The 23442-nt window shown below is 35.8% G+C and overlaps 2 protein-coding genes and 1 long non-coding RNA gene across 5 annotated transcripts in view; 1 reads left to right on the forward strand and 2 right to left on the reverse strand.

Moving 5' to 3' along the window:
• Positions 1-219: 219 nt before the first annotated feature.
• Positions 220-5232, reverse strand: thoc1 (THO complex 1). The gene is made up of 21 exons (XM_024273828.2): positions 5039-5232; positions 4762-4835; positions 4613-4673; positions 4468-4537; positions 4103-4221; positions 3974-4022; positions 3800-3895; positions 3644-3726; positions 3508-3575; positions 3315-3423; positions 3106-3240; positions 2919-3019; positions 2773-2839; positions 1745-1795; positions 1599-1669; positions 1417-1512; positions 1242-1307; positions 1080-1163; positions 858-1005; positions 698-782; positions 220-620 (listed from the first exon to the last, which is right to left on the reverse strand). Exons 1-21 carry the CDS (start codon positions 5084-5086, stop codon positions 343-345), a joined length of 1959 nt encoding a protein of 652 aa, XP_024129596.1. The 5' UTR covers positions 5087-5232; the 3' UTR covers positions 220-342.
• A 4337-nt stretch (positions 5233-9569) lies between these two features.
• LOC112147326 lies at positions 9570-21194 on the reverse strand. 2 transcript variants are annotated; one of them, XR_002919439.2, is made up of 5 exons: positions 21065-21194; positions 18889-18943; positions 18634-18693; positions 12417-12605; positions 9570-10016 (listed from the first exon to the last, which is right to left on the reverse strand). It is a non-coding gene; the product is annotated as an uncharacterized LOC112147326 (long non-coding RNA). The 2 variants fall into 2 exon arrangements; XR_002919438.2 differs by having other exon boundaries at positions 12407-12605.
• The window catches only part of LOC112147323 (corticotropin-releasing factor receptor 2), a 181867-nt gene continuing 179531 nt past the window's right edge, over positions 21107-23442 (forward strand). For both annotated transcript variants that reach the window (XM_024273624.2, XM_024273620.2), the window contains exon 1: positions 21107-21181. The gene's annotated coding sequence lies outside the window, so the exon portion shown is untranslated. The remainder of the gene's footprint in view (positions 21182-23442) is intronic.

The raw sequence follows: 23442 nt of genomic DNA on the forward strand, positions 1-23442 counted from the left end.
AGATCCGGCCCTTGAATTTTAAACGTGCATTAAGCGTTAGCATCAAGCTAGCGGACTTTAGCTTTATGTGCAAAACTGATCTATATTTTTATGAATCAATTATTGATCTGTTAAGCTTAAATCGATTTGATCAACCCAGCCCTAGATGGTTTTTGGACCCATTTTTTGACAACCTTTAACAAAATGCGACTTCCAGGAGTAAAAAAAACAAAATGTCCCTTTTTTTAATAAGGAAATCATTTATTGGGATCTCTATGGTGAAAAAGACAGGCCTTGACTACATAGAAAATGTTAGTTTTTGTATGAAAAGCTTGCAATAAAAAGGACAGACGTGTTGATATTTTACGCCTCACTGAGGCTGTCTGCGATCTGGGAGAAGCCTGCGGCGTTCAGAGCTGTGACCAGGCTCTCCACTGTAGCTTGGGTTCCTTCTCGGTCCTGCCAGGCCACCAGCAGCAGCTTAGCCTGCATTTCCACGTCTTCGCTGTCCGTTTCGATTTCTCTCAGCTCTGCCGCCTTCATTTCCAAATGCGAGGCCAGCGACTTCCACTGAGCGCCGAGTTTGGCTGCGATGTCGTCCATCTGCTGGTTCGTCACCAGTTTGCTCTGAATGCTCGGACCTAGAAAAATGTAGGATTTAGGAGTGAATAACAGCTGGATTAGTGCAGGAAAAGAGTTGATTTGAATGCAAACTGACTGTCATTGTTGTCTTTGAGGAGGTTGTCTCCGTTATCATCATCGTCTTCTTCTCCCGTCTTGATTTCTTCAGACGGGATGTCCTTCTGCATGAGAAAAGCAGAAATCTCAGATCTTATTCTGAGGAGAAAGTTGAGTTTTTAAAGAAAACGTCCCCTCACCGGCAGTTCTTTGGCTAATTTGCTAACCATGCTGTCCAGGTAGTCTGCCAGACTCTTGAACTTCTGGTTGGTTGGCTGAAAGAAGTGAGGACTTCTTCTGGAGAGAAGCCGCAGAGCTCTCCAGCCATAGTTTGGGTTACGAACGACCCTGGAAAGTTTTGGAAAAATAAAAATATAAAAACAAATCTTCATCTTTTTTAAACAAACTTTCAGAAAACTGACTTGTACTCCTCCTCCACCATGTTGACCGGGTCAGCCTGTTCGATCGCTTCGGCAAAGAACTCGTCCAGTGACGGCATAAACTCTCTGGAGAACAGAAAAAAACAAAAATTGTTTTCCAAGAAGCCTTAAAGATGACAAACTGGTGTTTTGGGAAAAGCTGACCTGCCGTCTGACTTGCATGCTTCCATATTGTCGGAGTTCAAGTTCCATAATCGGGTTAATTCATCGCTGAAAAAAGACGATTACAAACAATTTTATTTAAAGAGCTGCTCTTCAGTCTCCAAACAATGTTGGAGCTAAAGCTGCATTCTTGTGATTCTAACGTATTCAAACTTACTTTCCCATGAAGATCTTGCGGTCCGGCCCTTTTCCGAGGAAGTCCTCCGGAGCTTGTCTTTTCCTGCTCGGTCTCTTCGGTTTGTCGTCGACTGATCTGCTCAGGAGGGAAGCAAGAACTTGTCACTGGAATCTTAATACGCTAAATCTTAATCTGCTTGGATGCATTTCCCAACGTTCTACCTCTCTTTGACGAAACTTGGACATCCTTCATTCTTCCAGTTGTTCCAGTTCTCCTCTGTGTCGAGGATGTGCTGTTAAAACATGAATATAAGTTAGAATAATGTACATAACTGTAAATCATGACTAATCATATAACATGAACTAACCTCCACCATGCCAGCAAACTTGTCTCCATCAGGAGGGATTTCTTTCAGCAGCTACAAAAACAACAAAATGGCTTCATCATCATCACTTCTTTTAAAAACTTTCAAGTGTTTATAAACAACTTTTAAAACAAAAGTCCTCCTCAACATTTTTATTTAAATCTATAAATCACCATTCTTAATTTTAAAGGGTTTATTTAAGGCCCAAGTGTCAAAGTCAAGGCCCGGGGGCCGAATCCGGCCCTCCGGTAATTCTATCCGGCCCTCCAGATCATTTTCATTGTTATTAATGGCCTGATGTTATCTTGCGCTTATTTCTAAACGTATAATTTTGACAAAATATAATTTTATGGTGTGAAAAATCTGGAAAGTTATTTAAGGTTTAGGTTTATTTTTTTCAATTATTCATATTTATGTTAAAAAGTTACGGTTTAAAATTGGCATTCTGCTAGCTTTTTGGGATATTTTGGTATTAACTAAGATTTTTTTAGGCTATTTTGGAGTTCAGCTAATATTTCAGCTACATGCTAGCTGTTTCAGCTAATTTAGGTTTTTGAAAAGGTTCTTAGGCTGTTTTGGAGCTAATATTTACATGCTAGCTGTTCTAGCTAATCTAGGCTTTTTTTTCCATTTTCTTAGGCTATTTTGAAGCTCAGCTATTTTTTCAGCTACAGGCTAGCTGTTTTGGCTAACCGTGTTTTTTTTGTTTTGTTTGTTTTTTTAGGCTAATTTGAGATTTAGCTAATATTTTAGCTGGCTATCAGCTTCAGCATTTTTAGCTATCAATTTCAGCATCTTTAGCGGCCAAATTCATCTTACAGCATTCACACTAGCATTATTACAGGTAATGCTATATATCTAGTTCATAATTTTGCTAAAAAGTTACGGTTTTAAAATTTTAAAAACGTAGTTTTAGAGTGTTCAATAAATGTTTATCCTGTTCGGCCCGTGACCTAAGGTGTGTTTTGATTTTGGCCCCTTGTGCGATTCAGTTTGACTCCCCTGATTTAAGGGATTTCCCCTAAACTGACCTGATAAACCAGTTTAGTCGTCTCTTCGATCCACGTGGTCTGATCGTCGTTAAGGACACAGCTGGAGCTGGAGGAAAAAGACGATAAAAGCATTTTATTTTTTCATCCCGAAGTGACATTTGTGCTGAGATGTTTTCAGGCCGGACCTTTTGAACTTGACCTGGCCCTTCAGGTACTGGAAGAGGATGAGGTACTGCAGCAGAATGTGCCGTCTGAAATTGCTGTCGCTGAGCTGCAAGTCCATCAGCTACAAATGGAGGCGAGAAGAAAGCGGACGAGTTGATGAGTTAGGGTAAAACAGCAGATTTATTACTGATAAATGAAGTTTCCCACCTTCTCACTGGTGAGGAATTTGGCAAAGTAAACGTGTTCTCCATCAGATCCTCTCAGCTCATCCAGCTTCCTCTTGGACGCCTGCATGTCGTCGAGCTTGTAGCTCTTGAACACAGCTAGAGTCTCGTCCGAGAACTGACCGATAAGGATTTCCCTGAATTAGCTGGTGTTTGTCGTGATGAGCCACATTGGAGGAAAAGGAACTTTACCTTCAGGAATGTCATCCACAAAAACTTGTCGTAGCACTGCACGGGATTTCTGAAGTAGTCCTGCAGCGTCCAGAACTTTCTGTACAAGTTGTAATCGATGGGAATGGAGCTGAAACAGACATTTTAGTGGTATATTGTGAAAACCAGAGAATTTTTCAATGTAATGAGTTTGTATGAGGATCATTTTAACTACCTCTGTGCAGGAGCCTCCTCCTCTCCCATCTCTCCTTCTTCCATCCCTTCTTCCTTTTCATTTGTGCTCTAAAAAAAGCAAAATTTTAAATTTTCTCATTCAAGCCAAACTGTTAGAATCAATAGTCAAACTCCACCTTTTGGCCAAGAGTGCTTTCCAGTTCATTTTTGTTGAAGACTGTTACGTTTTCCAAATTGAACTGGCTCTGCAGGTTAAGACCTGGACGGAAATAGAATATTTACAATCACAGAGATGTCATTTTTGACATTGAACCAGCTGACAAGCTCCTCACCTGACTTTTCTGACAGAGGAAAGAGACGCGCAAGAAAAAGTTGGATTCGCCCACAGAATACGGTGTTCTGAGATTTGGAGAGTCTCCTTAAAAGATCTAAACGGTCAGAAAAATACATTACTCACTGCTCAAATTTAAAATGATGAAGACAATTCGACATGGAGGAGATTTTACCGTTACACATCCTCAATAAATAGTTTTTCCCTGCAGTGTAGAAGGAGTTCTGGGACAAATGAAAGATAATATTTAATACTACACTATGGATATGCAAATATTGAACATTTTCAGGGGTATTTTATTTACAGATTTCCAAGTGGAGACGTTCTCTTCAACAAAAGAGAATATTTTGTCGCACAGATCGAGCGGAAGGCAGTCGAGTACATCTCCCAGCAGGACGAAGGGCGTCGTGGCCGAGCAGATTCCTGCGCAAACATGAAAGCACAGAAGAAAAGGGTTTAAACTTTTGATTTAGGATCATTTTAATGCAACAACTACATTCAGTTAGAAGACATATATAGAATGCATGTATTTTAATTGAAGAAAATAACAACAAAACTAAATAACTTTTTCATAAACATAAACAAGGTAGTAAAATCAAAACAACAGCTAAATTGTAAAATAATATATTTTTTAAATAAATGGGTCAACTTGCTGCATTAGCATTACACCTTCTGTGACTGCATCGATACTCAAGTAAATGAGAGACAGGTAGTCATCACAGGTGGCCTTCTGCTCAACCTGCAGAAGAAACAATCACAATTTAAGCTTTATGTACTATGTGATTAAAGTCAATAATTTAAAGCAACATCTTACAATCTGATCTCCAAGAACGCCCCTCAAAGCCTGATCAAGAGTCGTTTTCTTTTCTGTTTCACTGCAAAACAAGTCAATGGTTCGTTTTTTTTATTTACAATTTAGGTCAAATAGAATGTAATTAAACAATTAAAGTAAGATAAACTTACTTCCCAGGGATCTGATTAAACGCTGTGACTAAATGCTTGCAGGTTTTACCCGTTAGGGCGTGTCGGGCAGCGACCTGAGGACGAAAAAGTGAGAATAGTTCGGAAAAATACGTCTTTCTTTTCGTTAGCTTAGCATAGCATTATGCTAACAGCTACTGTTGTAGAAAAACAAAGCACAAAATTCTCTTAGAATAACAAAAGTTATCAATGTTATGATTAAATCTAATCTTACATATATACGAACCAAACTATTAAGGCAAATTTTGTAAACTCTCACCGTAAATTTGTCTTTAACATCGACAAAATTAAACAAGGACGGAGACATCTTTACTGTTACAACCGGAAATGCCTCAGAAGTACTTCCGGTTAGACCGCTTTTTTTCTTTTACCTCCCGTTTTTATTTTTTTTTTTAATTACAGATTTATTATTAAAGAAAATATAAGCAGATACAGAATACTAAATATAAAAAAATAATAATTTGATCAATTGATACATTTAAAATTAATGATTACTTTATGCCTGTCCTAACTCGTTTATTAGACCTTTGTAAATAATATATTTCTATACTTTTACCACATTTGTATTTTTTCAGCGTTTGTTAATTCAAAAGTATTCATGCACTGAATATAGTCTAATAAAAATTAATTCTCATTCAATTTTCAGCAGCTTTTCCTTAGATTTTTCTTTTTAAAATCAAATAATTAAAGAATAAAATAAAAGTGTAGTTAGCATTTTTTCAAAATCAACCAGCTATAATTGTTAGACTTAGACTTAGACTTGGCTTTATTCATCCCTTTGGGATGGCATCCTTGGGGAAATTAAGTTTTTCAACAGCATACAGAAGTATAGATAATAAAAATAAAAATCTCAATGTACATATACATAATAATAAAATCAATAAAAAAATAATAAAAATAAATAAAATAATAATAATTAAAATAATAATAATAATAAAAAATAATAGCAGATATTTATTTTGTCAATTTAAACATGAAAGGAAACTTTTTTTTCCCGTTGGACATTTTGAGAAACACACCTTTCTCAGTTTTTGATCACATGATTTTATAAGATACACTGATATGTGTTTTATTTATTTATTTATTTATTATTTATGATTTTGTAGCTCACGACTCACAATCAGCTTAAAAACCAGCAAATTGTGCACCAAAACCACGCTTTTGAATACAATTTAATTGAAAAGTCTTTACACAAGCTGTAAATTTGTGACACTGAACCAAAAAAGGTGTGTATCTGATTATTCTATATTTTGTAGTCATTTATTGAGGTAATTTGACCTCAGAGTGAAATCGGAGGAAACTGCTTCACTTCCACCTTTGACCACGTGAGGGCAGTGTTGCACACTGTTCCCTGAAGCTTATTATAGTTTTGGCTAAAGCTGCTTTTTCATCCGTGTGTGTCCGTATGTAAAACTTCGATATAATGCCTAGATATATCTAAAATTTTATTTTTTAAAATTAAACTATGCAGTGCTTCTCTTAAAAAAACTTTAAAAACAACTTAATTACAAAGTTAATTGGATGCATAAAACATTGAATGTTGTACAGTTACACTTAAAAAAAAATTAGACTCAGGACAAATCTCAATGTCATTCAAACTTAGATCTCACTGAGGTCACAGTGTTCGATTAGTGTGTTCTTTGTATGTCTGTCAGTGCTGGAGAACATTTCCGCATGTTGTTGGCACACAGTTGAAATTATTACACAGTACAGTGCTGCAGGGCTGGAATGTTTTGATGGAATCTACTGTTAAACAATGTCACATTGCACATTAGAAGCAGTGGCCCATTACTGTGTGATGGCAATCATTTAACTTGTGTTTTTGCACTTTGCCCTGTTTCAAAAGAGAGTTTCACAGACACGACCTGCAGCTTGTGTTGGCTGCAGTGTTCATTTTAAAAGAAGAGAGCTGGAGCTGTGAAATAAAAAAGTAATTTGTGTCTTGCAGGATCAAAGAGCTGAATTTCTTCTTGCTTGTATAGATGTAAAGGTAAAACATCAGTAAATGCAGCAGGTTTTTCCCTGCAGGACCAACTAAGTTCCTTCCTTGAAACTAATTGGACAGATGGTCAAATTGGTTAAAGAGAAGGAAGGGAGTGGAGACAGATGATGTGTTGTAGATAAGAGACTAATATCCGTCAGTGCGATGAGTTAAAAATCATTTTTAGGTTTCTGTTTTTGCCAAGAATAACACAATTTTTTAAAGTAAAAATTTGAAAAAAGTACATGATTAAAAAGGTACATGTATAAAAGAAAAGCCAAGGTTATGACTAACCTCTTGTAAGGGTGCATTTAAAAAGAAAAATAAAGCTTTTCCATGTAAAACTAGATTAAGAAATATGTCAGATATTACATTTTCTTTCTAAGAATTTAGAATATTTGTGCTTATTTATTAAGGTGTCGAGAAAATCAAATTATTGAGGGAAGAAAAATGCAAGTCAAACAGAGGATCTGTGATCTGACCACACACTTTAATCAGTTTAAAGACCCACACTGATGGAAATGGGGATTTTAACACATTCCTGCGGCATTTTTCTCATGATGGAGGACATTTATAAAGAAAATGAAGATTCAAATTGCATTTCTGGGTATTTCTTTGTTCAAATTGCTATGAAAAAAGCTTTCTGACAAACTCCTGACGGCACACGCATTTTTGATTTTCACAAAAAATGGCATAATTGTTATTAAACGATCACTTGGAACTTATCGAAAATAGATTAAAAGATAATAAGGGTGGAACTTAAAAGTCATAATAAAACAACCAAAATTGAGTCTAATTAAACCTTGGAGAACGTACGGGTCAAATTTGGCTTCTGGTTTTCATTTCCTAAATTTTTTATTTTATTTGTTTTATTAAGTTCTTCCTTCTTTTTTATATTTTTCCATTGTATTTTTTTAGCCATTGTAAATACCTGAAATGAACAAACAAGAACCAAATTGTGAAGTTAATTTTGAAAGCTCAGAAGAAAATTATTTTGGATTCTGCGGGAATAACCTTTGGATAAAAATGAAAGTCCCAGTTTTTCTGTGGAGAATTCTTGAAAATAGTCGAGCCGGGATTGGATATATAAGTTCGCTTCCTCCCACTCCCTTTCAGAAAATATTGATTGATTGTAGTACACATGAATTTACTTTTTTTTTCTTCATGGTTGCTTGAAATAAACCATTTTTAATTGAATTTAATCTAATTCTCAGTAAATTTTCGGTGGTGATATATTGTTTTCCAGTTTCATCAGGTTGATATGAAGAGACACTTAACTTCAACTCAAAGACTTCTAAAGCTTTTTCTCTCACAAACAAAGTGTGGTGGAGAAAAACAGAGAAAATACGGTTATAACTGTCAAAATAAACCAGGAAATCAGTTGACTTTTTTAAAATAATTTAAATATATTTAAGATTAATAGATCAATAATCAATTCATAAAAGATATAAATCCAATTTAGCACATAAAGCTAAAGTCCGCTAGCTTGATGCTAACGTTAAATAGAATTTCCCATAGAACAGCTAATGCTAACGCTCGGTAACCTAAAAAATACATTGCTGACTAAATTAAAATCTTTATTTACTCACAGGCATTAATTTTACAAACTCTTCCATGGAAATATTTTTTAAAGTAACAATTCGTGATCTAAAACATCGTTTTTTGCTCCTACTGTTGTCTTGTTTTTGAATAAAGTGTACTTCTATAGCGCGATCGCCACCTAGTGGCCAAACAGAAACGCCCTCCAGGAGAAGCAGAACAATGTTTACAATGTCAATGATCTGAACACTATATGCTACTAAAAATCTCATTGTTTCACTGATAGATTTTACAATAGTGAACTTTATCAGATTAATATAAATATATTCAAATTACATAGTAGATTTTAATGTATTTCTAAACAAATGTGAATAAATGTGTGAACTTAAAATTGAATTGAAGAATCAAATCGATTCAGGTTCTTGTTAATCGAATCAAATCGTTTCTGGAAATGATAACCGATACCCAGCCCTAATAAAGTCTTGTTTAGCTCCTGCATCAATAATGATGGAAATGTTGGGTTTGATTATTGTTCCATTGAGCCACTTCTCCATTTTATTCAATGTACTGTACATAAAATACTTCATTATTCATTTGACATCTCCTTTAGTTAATATGTCATTTTATAAAGAGAAAAATTCAAAAACTATATTTTTCAGAGTGTCTATATTTGTCTTAGTAGAACGAGTCTAAAGCCGGTCAGAAAAGCGTCCTCTCTTGTGTCTGTCTGCAGAAACACAATGAGCGGAGCACCGAACACGTTCCGGTGCCAAATCCTGGACTAATCAAGTTCAACACGAGAGCCAAATAATTTGATGAAAACTCTCAGACGAGACGAGCAAAGAGGAACAAAACCAGCTTTGTCCGTGTTGTTGAGGACCGACTTCAAAACAAGCAGCCAAACACAATGCTGTGACCTCTAAGGTCACGCTCGCAGAGGGAGGACGTTTCAGGCTGTCTCAGGTCACATGACTGAGTTTGGTCATTTCACCATAAAAGCCAGAGAAAGTTAGAGTTCATTTTAAAATGTCCATTAAAACGTAGGATGAGCTTTAGAGTAAAATTCCACCTGTGTAAATCTTTCTCCCAACAGGTGACAAAACCAGAACCTTCACATGAAACTTTTCTTGAGGACGTTTTGTTAATGATCATTAGAGCAGAAAACGACGTGCATCCAAGCGCAGCGAGGATCCTGATTGGTGCCTGAGCCGACAGTAACTTAAGCAGTTTTACACCGTGTGTAAAACAAAACAAAAAAAAAGTGACTTGATTGCATTTTAATGATTAGCCAGGGGTGTGCGGACCATCAAACATCCATAAAACGGATGCAGAAAGGACATTCTTGTGTCTATCTTGCATGTGCAACTATAGAATCCACAGCTGAATGAGAACTTCATACCTGGCGAGTGATGAATGCAAAGATTTAAAACCCTCCATAACATTTATTAAGATTAGTTTTTAACAAAAAAGCTAAAAAAAACCTCCAAATTGAAGAAAAAATGGGTAAAAAAATTGTTAAAATATTGCACATTTTTATTCAAAAGCATATAAATCCTCACATCAAACATTTGCCTGTAACCTCTCCAATCCTCAGCAGCTTCAGCCCCATTATTTCCTCCTGCTGGACCATGATGTGAGCTGTGCAGCTCCGTGTGCACGGATACAGAACACAGAGTCACAAAGAGAAGCTGGCGAGCATCGACCCCGGCCGCTACACCTGCAACAAAAGGACAGATATGCAACGTAACGCAATTACAGAGTGTGGGGTCGACAAAAACCTCAATGTGTCGAATCAAACGGCGAACAAATACGATTCAAAGGAGGGAGCAGGACCAAGTCCCAATCATTTAGAGCACTTAGCAAAAATTTAAAGACCTACTTTGATCTATGAGCCTATTTTCAAATTTAGCTGTTTTTAGCCAATTTTATCTTTAAAAAGTGTAGTTTTGAGGACATAACTTCTGCAGAGTGGCAGTAGTTCATTAGAAATTTGCCTCTGAGTTGTGAGCAAGAACAACCCCTTATCTCAATGTTGTGAGCTGTGTTTACACAGAGCTTACAGCCCCTCACAACCCAAAACAACGATCAAAAGAGCTATTTATCCGTACAGTTTAGATCCAGATTCCACAAAGACGTTCATGAATCTATTTGTCTGCAAGTGGATGCATCAGAATGGGGCGGAGCAGGGAGCTTGTGACCCCGCCCAGCGCATTTTCTATATCACAAAAATGATTTTTTTTAACAGAATTTCTTACTCTGCTGCTGATTAACAACAATTTGAATAAAGAAAGACTCAGAAATGTAATTTGAAGCTTAATTTTCATTATATATGTCCTTTATCTTCAGAAAAATGCTAAAAGATGCACTTTTAAAAGAAACACAATTTTCATCAGTCCCACTCCAACCAAATAATGTTTTTTATTAAAATCGTTCCTATTGACTTTTTTTTTAATTTTTTTTTTTACCAAAAATCAAAAACCTTTTGTTGCTTTTTGAGATATATTTTATGCAGAGCGGCTCATTAGAACAACAATTCTGGGTTATAGACTACTGGTCAGAGCGACCCATCCCCTCCCTGTCACCGAGAGCTCTAATTGTGCGCTAACACTCAAGCTTTTAGCCTCAAGCTAACATTAGCGGCACAAAAATCACAACGATCAATATTGGATCAATCCAGTCGGACAGCTTTGATCCAGAACTGTAATTCGCTAGAGGACGAGTGTTGAATGCTCATCGTGTTTCACACACTTGAGCATAAAGGTGCGCAGGGGGAGGGGGGACTTTGGCCCCGCCCATTTCAGTAGCTGCGTCATCAGTCGGAGCTTTTTTTAGCATCTGGTTTTCTGATCCAACGAGATTTGAACTAAGAAATACTCAGAAACTGAGTTTTAATCGTAAATTATATATAGATCATCTATTATAAGAGCATGTTTAAAAACACATACAAGACCATTTTTATTGGAGTGGGTCTTTAATGTGTTTGGAATTTAGTAACAACATTAAAATTGTGGCTCTTTTGATAAAGAAAAAAGTTTATAAATGTTAAAAAGTAAGAAGAGAGAAAGTAGTAAAAGTGAACTAAATCAAACAGTTGAAGGACAAGTCGAACTACAACATTTTGACACATTTTGTGCGTCCTGTACTACAAAAAAATCAATAAGCACCACCAGTATAAAAGAAATTATTAAGTGAATTTTCTGTTTCAAAAAAACTTAAGGAATATCTCACTTAATTAGTTCGGATTTTATTTTGGTTTGTTAGATTTATATTTCTGGCAGAGATGCACCAACAATAGTGAAATGAACTGTGTTTTACACTTACTACTACTACGGTTGCTGCATTGAGAGGATCAAATCTGAAAGTTGTCTTTTATTTTGAAAGGAACTTCTGTAAAAAGTTGCAAAAAAAAGGCTGTTTCCTTTTTTTGTTTGTGTTTTATTCATGCAAAATGAACAACAGTTCCATAGTAGTTAAAATAATATAAATACAAATCTGTGTCTTCTTTTTTTTTAAAGATAGACTTTGTGGATCCTACTGGGGTTTAGTGAGAAAAAAACGAATTAAGGTTGTAGACCTCTGACTTAAAATGCTGATGCTTTTAATTCAGACTTTAACTGATCAAACTCTTGAGCAAAAACTGCTTTGCTGCTTCTTTTATTGATGTACAAGACAGATACAGACCAAAATTAGGTTACACAACAAACTGTGCAGCCTTACTACTGGATTTGTGTCTCTAAAAGTCTAAAATGTCTATTATAGAGTCAATCCAGGAGCATCAGGATCTCAAATCTAAGAGCTCAGATGTGACATCTGATCAGGAGGTTCAAACTGAAATGCTTCACTGCAGTCTCTGTGGTGATACAGCAGCAAATGTAAAGAGTAAAATGAACAGAGCAGCTCTTTACTTCTGTCATCTTGACTTCAAAGTCACGTCTCAGTTAAACATGCGAACGCTTTGCTATTTATAGTGAAGTGGGTTCTGTTCAGAGGGAAAAAAGGAAAGATGAAAAAGGAGCAGAAAATGTCTTTGAGAGGATTTCAGGTCAGGTGTGTGTGAGCGCAGAGAAAGGAAACTTTGTGTAATAAAATTTGTACTGGATTTGATACCACATTATACCGTGCTCCTTCCTCCCCGGACCGGCTCCTTTGATCATTCTGCATCCTCAACATCCTCCTGTTTCATTTTCCAGGACTGAGTCGCAGCACAGCAGGACTCCTGTTTTTTTTGCTGCAGAACTCATTTCTGGGTGCCAGCAGGTAATTATACGGCGGCGCTGCCACCACACCGGCGCTGGTCGGGTCCGACCTGACAAACCGAAGAACAGGATGGAGACGAGTTCAATATTTTCAAAGAGAATAACTTCTATTTTATCACTTCAGCTCCACAAAAACATACAGAGTCCTGAATGACCGCATGTCCAAAGGATTGAGCTGGTTCTGCAGCAGAATTCTGGGAGCTGGTCTGTAAGGGCAACTTACTTCAACCTAATATATGGTATCACATTGTGTTACGTTAGGAATTGTTGGACCCAAACTTGGGTGTCAAACTGAATCGCACAAGGGGCCAAAATCCAAAACACACCTTAGGATGAACAGGATAAACATTTATAGAACACTCTAAAACTACATTTTTCAAACTTTAAAACTGTACCTTTTTAACATAATTGTGAACTTGACATACAGCATTAGCTGTGATAATGCTAGTGTTGAATTTGGCTGCTGAAGATGCTAGTGCTGATAGCTGAAGATGTTAAAATTAAAAGCTAAAAATGCTGACGCTAATATCTGAAAATGCTGCAGTTAATAGCTGAAAATACTGAAGCTGACAGCCAGTTAAAATATTAGCAAAATGTTAAGTTAGCCTAAAAAACTAAAAAAATAAACTTTCGGCTAACCAAAACAGCTAGCATGTAGCTGAAAAAAATAGCTAAACCTCAAAATAGCCTAAAACACTGAAAAAAAGCCTAATTTAACCAAGACAGCTAGCATATAGCTGAAATATTAGCTGAGCACCAAGTAGCATAAAAACCGAAAAAAGCCTAAATTAGCCAAAAGAGCTAGCATATAGCTAAAATATTAGCTTAACTCCAAAACAGCCTGAAAACTAAAATAAAAAGCCTAAAATAGCCAAAACAGCTATCATGTATCTAAAATATTAGCTAAACGCCAAAATTGAATAAAAAAAATAAAAACAGAAAAAAAGGCTCAATTAGCCAAAACAGCAAGTAGCTAAAATATTAGCTAATCTTCAAAATAGCCTAAAAAATCTTAGTAAAAGCCAAAATAGTCCAAAAAGCTAGCATGATGCCATTTTTTCAACTTTAAAACTATAACTTTTTTTTAACATAAATATGAATAATAAAAATTCAGGAACATTATCCCAGAATAAATCAACTTAAACCTTAAATAATTTTCAATATTTTACTCTCCATAAAAATATATGTTGTCAAAATTATACAAGTTAGAAATAAGCGCAAGATAACATCATTAATAACAATAAAATAAAATGATCTGGAGGGCCAGATCCAGCCCCCGGACCTTGACTTTGACACATGTGCCCAAACTCAAGCAGATTTTGAAGATCTGATTCCATTTAGCTGCAGAAAAATGCTGTTTCAGTGGATTCTGTCAGTTATGTTTGTCTGCTACATCCCTCTTAAATTAGGAGAAAAAGACACAGGTTGCAACAGTTTAAGACCAAAGCTGCTAAAAGCCTCAGAAGCGCCTCAGCTCATCTTTCACTTGGCGTTAATAATTCTACACAAATCCTGGAATTTGCTGGTGTTAGCTGTCTGCTTCACAAGGCTTTCATTTGATGCAGAGGTCAGCAGTTTGTCGCATAGAAAAAGAGGGGCCTGCATTTGTGGTGCAGTTCCTACAAGTAAGTAAAAATTTGGGATAAACACTAAAATTATTCCAATGAAGTGTATGGAATGCCAAGTACTTATTGGAGATGGGATCCTCTAAAGACAAAGTTACAGTTTTAAAGTTTTAAATAATTAAAATTCTGCTAGCCTTTTGGACTATTTTGGCATTTACTAAATTTTTTAGGCTATTTTGGAGTTTAGCTAACATTATTTAAGCTACATGCTAGCTGTTTTGGCTAATTTAGGCTTTAAAAAATCTTTTTAGGCTGTTTTGGAGTTTAGCTAATATTCTTTCAGCTACATGCTAACTTTCTTTTTGGCTAATTTGGGCTTTTTCCCATTTTTTAGGCTGTCTTATACTTTAGCTAATATTTAGCTACATGCTACCTGTTTTAGCTAATTTAGGCTTTTTTTTCGTTTTTTAGATTATTTTGAAGTTTAGCTAATTTTTCAGCTACATGCTAGCAATTTAAGCAAGTTTTGTTTTTAGCTTTTTGGCTAATAATTTAGCTGGCCATCAGCTTCAGCGTTTTCAGCTATTAACTTCAGCATTTTCAGCAATCAGCTTCAGTGTTTTTATCTATTAATTTCAGCATCTTTAGCTATCAGCATTAGCATCTTCAGCGGCCAAATTCAGCTTACAGCATTCACACTAGCATTATCACAGGTTATATATCTAGTTCATAATTATGCTAAAAGGTTAGAGTTCAAAAGTTTTAAAAACTTCGTTTGTTTTAATTATTCCTTTATTCATTTTTTTTAAATTTCACTTCATTTCTCAATTATTATCTGTCTTTTATGTTGAATTGTTGCTGCATTTTCACGATGCTGATGCAGAAAACTTATATCCACCTGCAGCCCAGAAGAACAGCTAAGACATTTAGCAGCATTAAAAGAAGGATCTGCTTCTTTACTTTTACAGTCCAGCACAAGTCGGAATTGCTTCTTTTTTTATTTCCAGCTCTTAAAAAATAAAAAAATAAAAATGCAAATTTTAAAAGTTATTCTAAACAATGTTTTATATTTTTCTGTGTTTACCAACCTGGTTTCAAACAACTCAATGTGTAGGTAAGTTGAAGTCTTTTCATGGTTAGAATCCCTATAAGCCGAGAATTTGTGTTTTTTTTCAAATACTTGATTTTTTTTATTTTATTTAGTTTTTCTCCAACGTTGTGTCTTAGATCCCATGTGTGAAGGGCACCCTGGATGTTAAAGTCCTGAGAAACGGTTTCCTGTCTTTCAGTTCGCACACTTAATATGTCATGCAGAACCGAAGGCATTGAAGTTAACATCAGTCATTTGGCGGCGTGTAGGAAACGGGACCTTTCAGGTTCAAAACAAGGAAATGAGGCTCCCCTCCTGCTCCTCGGTGTGAAAGACATGGGAGGTCGAAGGGTCACTCTGCTTTTTGTCTTCCTCTAGGATGGAAGAAACCTTTCAAAGCATCACCTGCCTGGGGCGTGCGTGCTGCGCGATTTCTACTCATGCATCCAGCACGGCTTCACCTGCTCTTTTCACATTTATTTATACCTACAGACGCTCTGAATCATTCTATAATAATAAAAAAAAATAGTTTGATGTATGTAAATACATAGAATTGTAGTTTTGACAATCAAACATTTCCATTCGGAATCATAAAACAGAGAAAAACTAACGGGATGAGTTGAACATAAACTAAACGTTGCGCAAGAAAAGACAAAAATAGGTGATCTGGTGGATCAAAGGTTATTTTGGAAAAACTGCCTGCAGTTGTCACAGTTGGTGAGTTTTGACTTATTTATTTAAAAGACAAGTGAGAAGAAGTTTACTTCGTGATAACAACAACCAGGAGCTGGAGCCATTTGGAGAAGATTAAGTCAAAGCAGTCTGAAGGTCTCAACTTTGTCTGTTTAAAGTCCTTTTGTTCAGCCCTCTGTTTTAATAAAATAAAGTAATAAAAGGACAGAAACTGTTCTTTTTCTCAAATTCAAATCATTAAATGTATTAATTTTTGATTAATATACTTATAAAGTATTATTTCTGAGTTGTCTTCATCAATCTACAGAATAATCTTTTGGAAAAGTCATTTTTAACTATAAATTAAAGATGACGGCCTCTTCTCAAGGTCAAAGGTCAATTAAACTTTAGGGGTCTTTGTGGACCTATGCTAGCAACTTGTGCGTGAAATTTCGTGAAAATCGTGCAAACACAAGTTTCAATTTCACGAATGTGAAAATCGCAAATTGGCCGCCAAACCATAGTTCGTGTGGCCATCCCATAATAATTTCAAAACTTCCTTTAGACGCAGCTACATTGGTTTCGTTAGTGGATTCTGAAGTTTTTTTCGCAAAAAGAATTTTTCTGCTGAGTCGGAAGGTTTTTTTGCTACGTTTTTTTTAAACATTGTTGTTGTGTATTGTATATTATATCGTTTTGTTCAACTTGAGCCTCTATGCAAATAATTTTTGGGACCTTTCCAGTATGTGGCGGGGTTAAATTTTCGCTTAAACGTTCCGAAAGAAAAAAAAACAATCCAAAAACAATATAGAACCTTTTTTGTTGTTATGGCTGTTTGTGCCTTTTTGTGTAGTTTTTGTTTTACTACACACTGGTCATGCCTTTATGGACTTAGGCCTTTCCTTTGAGGTCTTTTTAGGCCTTTTTACATTTATTAAAAATATTGGTGAATTCATACACAGCTGCCAGACTATTTGGAATTACTTGGTTTTGTGCATAAACTGGACACACAATTGTGTTCAATAAAAACAGAAATTAATGTGATTTAAGCAAACAATGTTTTCTCCATCGTTATAATTTTGATTGTGATAAAAAAAGCAAACAAAAAAAACATTAAATGTCCATTTCGTACAGAAATTGAGGTACTGCCAAGGGGTTCATATACTTTCTCTTACAACAGTAACATAAGTAATATCTACAGTATTTGCAGCCTGCAATAGTTTCAGTGAAGTTTTAGGGAGTGAGTTACAGAAAGAGATTTTTAGCTTTTATTTTTCAGATGTTCCTTTTTCTACATTTGTATCCTGGTAGTCCGTAGTGCTGGGTATCGTCAATAATTTCCAGAATTGATTCGATAAGATTTACCAGAGTCTGGACCAATTCGTTTTAGATTTTTTTCTATTCTTTTGATCCACTCAATTTAATTTGATTCAATTATATTTCTCTTTTTTACAAATATTGGCAGTTTTGTTTAGAAATACATAAATAATCTATATAGACTGCCTCTCCTGGAGATCGTTTCAGTTTGGCCACTAGGTGGCGATCGTGCTATAGCACTTTATTCCAGAAGAAGAAGAAAGTATGAGCAGAAAACGGCTTTTTTAGACCACAAATGGTTTCTTTAAAAAGTATTTCCTTAAAAGAGTTTTTTAAAAATGTATTCCTGTGAGTTTATCAAGATGTTTATTTAGTCAGAAATGTATGTTTACGTCAACGTTAGCATTAGCAGTCCTATGGGAAATCATATTACATGTTAGCATCAAGCTAACAGACTTTAGCTTTGTGTGTTAGATCGATCTCTACTTTTATAGATCGATTATTGATCTATTAAGCTTTGATCGATTAATTGATTTTATCAACCCCCCTCTACTAGTTATGACTTTGTGTTTGCTAAATGCTTTTAGATTTTTGTTAAACTTACTATTAAATATAAACTCGCAAATACTTTAAAAGGAATTGTAAATGTTTTTGGAGCCTGTGCAGAAAGTGGTTGATCTCTTCTGCTTCCTGTCTTTGTTTAATGTTAAAGAGTCTTTTTCATGTCATTTTTTTTCATGGCACTCTTCACCTTTTGTGGTTTCCATCTCCTGGTTTCTCGAGTCCATTAAATCATATTTTGTTTAGCTTTGATTTGGTGCCCTGAAATGTTCTGCTCCACTTCTCCTCCTGTTGATCATAATCAGTTTGAGTCCATTTAGATTTTACCCCGAAGGTCCACAAACGTCAGCTCAGGTCGAAGAGAACAAGGAGACTAAATGTTGGTTAATAATTATTGACGTTTTTTAAATAACTAATGATTTATGAATTATTATTAAACCTTTTGTGGGGAACAGAAAAAAGAAAAAAAAGTATATTTTTGGTTTCAGCCTCAGACTTTCTGAACTTTTGTAGCAGTTTAGATCACATGACTATGATTTATAACTGTCTGTCACAGTTTTCCCCTTGTGTGTGACTTATGATATTCAATCCTTAACACTGATATCACCGTCTTATCTATTAATTATTGTTTCATGTACTTTAGTGCAAAGTGACGTGACATGCAAAGTTTCCACTTGACAGGTGTTGCCTAATTCAGACTCTGACAATCATTAGGAAATCTTTAGTTTTTCTAGGGTTAAAGCTCTTATAGTTCAGATGTGGATCAACAAAATCTATAGCATCCAACTGTTATGACTTTGATTTAAAAAAAGACAAATAATTGTTTGATAAAATATTGTGAAAGCTTTGCTGATTTCTGGTTCCAAGACTTACTTGTATCCTGTGCGAGGGGAGCAGCTCATGATCTGATCCATGAACTTCATCCACCTCCACCTTTCAAGATTAAAACAAGCAAAGTGAACAAAAACAGCAAAAGAACAGCATAGAGACTGAAAGTTTTACATCATTCACAAATGAAATCTTCTAAACCAAAAGAAGTCAGTTCAGATGAGAAAAGCTGTAAACACTAAACCCTCCTTAGATTGATTCAACATTAAATTGAGTCCAAAAGCTGATCTATAGAACAACCTGAGGTCATGTGTGTGTTGCTCATTGAATCCGTCTGCAGCAGACAATCCTCAATCTGGAAAAAAAAAACCCAAAAAGTTTATCCAGAGATTCCAGTCCTTCATGCACTTGTTCCACAGAGGAAAGCACTTGTGCTGGCCTCACAGCTTTCCCTTAAATAAAGCTCCTGATCACATATTATCTAGTTAACTCATAATTCCCTTCTCATTTTTCGCAGAATTGTTGATGGTCTGTTGCCACCCTTGATGACATCAACTTTTCTTGTAAAAAGACACAATCAAAGACAGATTCACCAAAAAGGCAGTTTAAACTGTAAATGTACCAGGACAAACCTGATTCTCAATGCTGTGATGCTTTTATATTATGATATAAATGGATTTTTGTAAACAGTTTGGCAAAGTAACAGGAAGGCGGAGCCAAAAAGGAGCAGGATTCTACGAAACGGGGATGTGGAATTCTAAGAAAAACTCAGACTTCCTTCAGACGGGCTGCACCATAGAAGGAACCGAAAGGACTCATAAAACTGTTGTGTGTGGTTCCAAGAAAACGGCTCCCTGGAAAACAATAGAGGTGGTGCCATGTTAAATTACAGGATGCAAAAATAGGATGACATGCGTATGTGGATTCACAACTAACTCCCTGCATCTAAAAGGTCTAAAATGCAAAGGAGAGAAGGGACAGCTAAGAGGGAAAAATGAGATGAAGCTTCAATAAATCGAACACTTAAAGACCCACTCCTGTGAAAATTGCATTTTTCTGATGACTGAGGACATAAAAATAAAAAAAGTAACATTTCTGTGTATTTTTTTTTATTAATTCATTATTTTTTTAGTGTTGCAAAAAAGAAAAAAAGCTGTTTAAAAGAAAATCGTATCTGTGACATAGAAAATATGCTGGGCGGAGCCACAAACTCCCTGCTCCGCCCCATTCTGATGGATCCAATTGCAGACAAATAAATCCATGAATGTCTTTGTTTATCTATCTGAGCTGGAATCTGGATCAAAACCGAAAAATTGGATAGCTCTGATTAACCCTTTAACTACATAAAAAAAACACAAAAAATGTATTTTATTCTGCTGTTTATTGCCTTGGTATGAAACCCCTAAAGGGACATCAATGGAAAAAAAAATTGAAGTTAAAAAAATGTTTTTTCGAAAACTACAGAGGGGCTTCGGAAAAAAATGATATAAAATAAATAAATAGATAAATAAAAATGGATGCACACCAGATGGTTACTGTTGTACACCAGTTACTATCTGGTGCGCAACCGTCACTATCCAGAATATTTTTTTTCTTTTTACTACTTTCATTTTTACAAAAACAAAAGTTCTGGTTAGTAACTGGTGCACACCAGATAGTAATTTTTTTCCCTAAAACTTGAATAAAAGAAATGTTCTGGTTACAAATTGATGCTAACCAGTTACTATCTGGTGCATATCCGTTACTAACCAGAATTCTTTTATTTTTATTATTTAAATTTTTTTAAAAAAATATAATACTTCAAATTTTTAAAAATTTCCCTTTATGGAAAATCTCTTCTGAGGGGGCGTGGGTTTTGGAGCTGAGTAGCTCTGCCTCTAACCTCCCTCTGTTTGATTCTGATAGCTCTGTGTCTCGTTAGCGTAAATCTTCACTGCTGCTACATAAAAACGTCCAGCAATATCAGTAATGCCCAGCTGTATGGTTTTGATCCGGATGTCAGCTGGGACGAGGAAGTGAAGATCTTCATGGACAGAACTTCCTCCAAAATCCTGATTCTTTCTCCTTCCAGTTCACCAAAGACTATTTTAGCTAATTCTCCAATGTTTATTGACGTTGCTGTGATCAATACATTCAATCATTGGTTTCTCAGAGTTCTTGATAAAATAATGAAAGCTAACATGAAAATGCTCTTTCATTGATTTACAATCCTTTACAACTGCTGTCAAATGAGCCGCCATTCACATTTCTGTGGTCACATTAAGAAGCTCCGTGGAGTCTGGTTGAGATTTTCCAGCCTTCTCAGTCCTGCTACTGTGGTGCATCCAAAAATGTGCATCCATATTTGGTATTTTATTTTGAAAACCATTCATTTTTAGTAATTAAAATATATATATTTTTTACATTGAATAAATATATCCTGTGAAAAAAAGAGGGAAGAAAAAGAAAAACTGGTTACGAATCTGGAAAACGGAACCTTAGACACTCCTGCAGTGCCCCCAGGTGGCTGAAGACGGGGCAACTTCCTGTTTCCGTCAGAAGTGCTTTGGATAACGGGTTCGTTCCAGCTCATGGACTCCTTTTCTTTTTCCAGGTTAGTACCCGGTTTAAAAATGCAACAAATGAAAGTCATACGCTTTGGTTTGATTTCCAGTGGATTGATAGTATTGTTTGTTCTGTATTTTTTATTTAAATCGAGAAAATGTCACTCTTTTTCGGCGTAAAACGGCGGGAAAAGCCGAACGGGAAGTAGGTGGTGATCTCGCGAGATTTCGCGCATGTACAACGAGATTTGGGTTTACTTGTGTGAAAATGAATCAGTGTAGTCATGGTGGCAGTGTAGACTGGTTGCATTCATGAATCTGCAGGTATTTTAATACTTTTTTGGAGCCCTGGCCTTACTTTAAACATGTTTTAAACTAAAACTGAAATAAATGGTTCTTGTAGCAGTTTTAAAAGATATATTGGTTTACAGATTAAATGTTATTTAGTTGTTAGTGAAAAAGTTGATTTCTAAATGTGTAATGTCCAGCATTTATAAGGTAAGAAGGCTAAATAATAGTGAAAAGTAGTATTTATTTTGTTTACATTACAGTTATTGAAGCCAAGGGGAATTAAACACATGTAATTATTGAACGTTTCTTTTGAAATTGTAATGTAATGTATTAGAAAGAAAAATAGAACAGAGAATTTGAATAATTCTTGATTTTCTGTATTAATCAGAAATGTATTTTGGACTTTTATGGTCAAATTGTACATTGAACAGAATGCACTGAGTGCAAATTTTAGTGAGTTCTGTGTCGTTCCTGCTCATAGACTCCTTTTCTTTTTCCAGACACATTATTTTTGTTATTGTGGTTGCCGCAATCGGGACCCGTAACACTACCATAAATTTTGTATGAAACTCACACAAAAAATCCAGTGACGGCTGATTTGACCACAGAAATGTGGACGGCAGCTCATTTGACTGCAGTCAATGTGAAGATACCATCTTCTCTTCTCCAGAACCTGAACTAGACACACTAGGAACAGATGAGGGTTTAGTGCATGTGCAGCAGAGCTGTTGATGGAAAGAAGATCATTCATTCAAACAGAGTCTGTCCAAGACAGTTTGATTGATAGAAATTTAAATGGAGAAATACTCGGAAATGCAAAAACAAAATGATTTCTTATTACATTTGTTCTATTTGATAAGAAAAAAATGTCACACAGACATGTTAAAAACTTAAAAACTGGATTTTCATCAGAGGGGACTTTAAATTTGTGCTAAGAAGTAGTCCAAATGATTGTGACTTGGGTCCTGCTCCCTCCTTTGAACCATATTTGGTCCTTTGTGCAAATTTGCATGCTTTAAAAAAATATTTAATGTACACTTTGTTCTGCATCCTGATTGGCGGTTGACATTGTCATTCAATTCCCTCCTGCAAAGAATGCATTCAGTTTGCGAGATTCTGATGCATTGTCGATTATTTGAACATTTGAACTTTGATAGTTTAAGCAAGAGTGTGAAAATGTTCACGTCTGTCAGAAAATAGTGTGTAGTGAGGAGTTTCACTGCCTTTTGTAACCCTACTTTGCAGATTTCACCTTTTGAGGTTTATTTTTAATGATGGAACACTAATTATAATCAAAAGAACACTCGGAATGCTTTAAAAAAAACTAAAAATGATCAGAATGGACCTCAAACTCTCAGCTGAAAGTCCCAGAGCCTTATTCTTCTTTTTAATAATGTGACCTTTTCTTTTTTTAGGCATATTTTTTTCCAAGGATCTTTTCTAAATGATCACAGTTTTAAGATTTCCTATTCGGTTGCTTCAGGCCAGATTCAAATGTAAATTTAAACGTCTGTCTCCCGCAGCATCCCCTAAGTTCAAGCAGTGTGAACTCTATCTGAAGTGTGCAGACGGAGGAGATGCGTCTTTGTTGCCTCAGTTCCTCGGGGTGTGTGTTCTCTGAGCTTCCTCACAGTCGCGTCTTTGCAGTTTCCTCTGCCGTGCAGCAGTTTTTCAAGTGCTCCTTCTTAGGAGGCTTAACATCAGCTTACTCTGTCAGGGATAAGCATAATGCTTCAGCTGGTGAAGCGGGGAGTCGGTGAAGTATCCCCTCATGGCTGTTGCTCCACCGTCAGAGTGAAACTGTCTCTGAAGCATTGTCAGCTGATCTGTTTCTGAATGTGCCAGCATGGATTTTCAGCAGGTGTCCTGACTTCCCTCTGCAGTCCAAACGTTTGTGGCTGCCTCATGTGCAGGTTTTTGTTCTCTCTTTGCATGCTCCAAAAGCTGCATGCTCAGTTGATTAGTTACTCTTCATGTATCACATGCTGGTGTGCTGTCCTTTAGTGCAGGGGGTCTCCAA

This window comes from Oryzias melastigma, linkage group LG17, assembly GCF_002922805.2.
Source record: "Oryzias melastigma strain HK-1 linkage group LG17, ASM292280v2, whole genome shotgun sequence".
Lineage (NCBI taxonomy): Eukaryota > Metazoa > Chordata > Actinopteri > Beloniformes > Adrianichthyidae > Oryzias > Oryzias melastigma.

What these genes read in the sequence shown, in the direction of transcription:
- thoc1 (XM_024273828.2), bottom strand. Translation starts at nt 5,086, where the DNA reads ATGTCTCCGTCCTTGTTTAATTTTGTCGATGTTAAAGACAAATTTACG. An exon ending in GCGTTCTTGGAGATCAGATT is followed by an intron (nt 4,538 to 4,612) that starts GTAAGATGTTGC and finishes TTTCTTCTGCAG; the next exon opens with GTTGAGCAGAAGGCCACCTG. An exon ending in AATTAGCCAAAGAACTGCCG is followed by an intron (nt 783 to 857) that starts GTGAGGGGACGT and finishes TTTCTCATGCAG; the next exon opens with AAGGACATCCCGTCTGAAGA.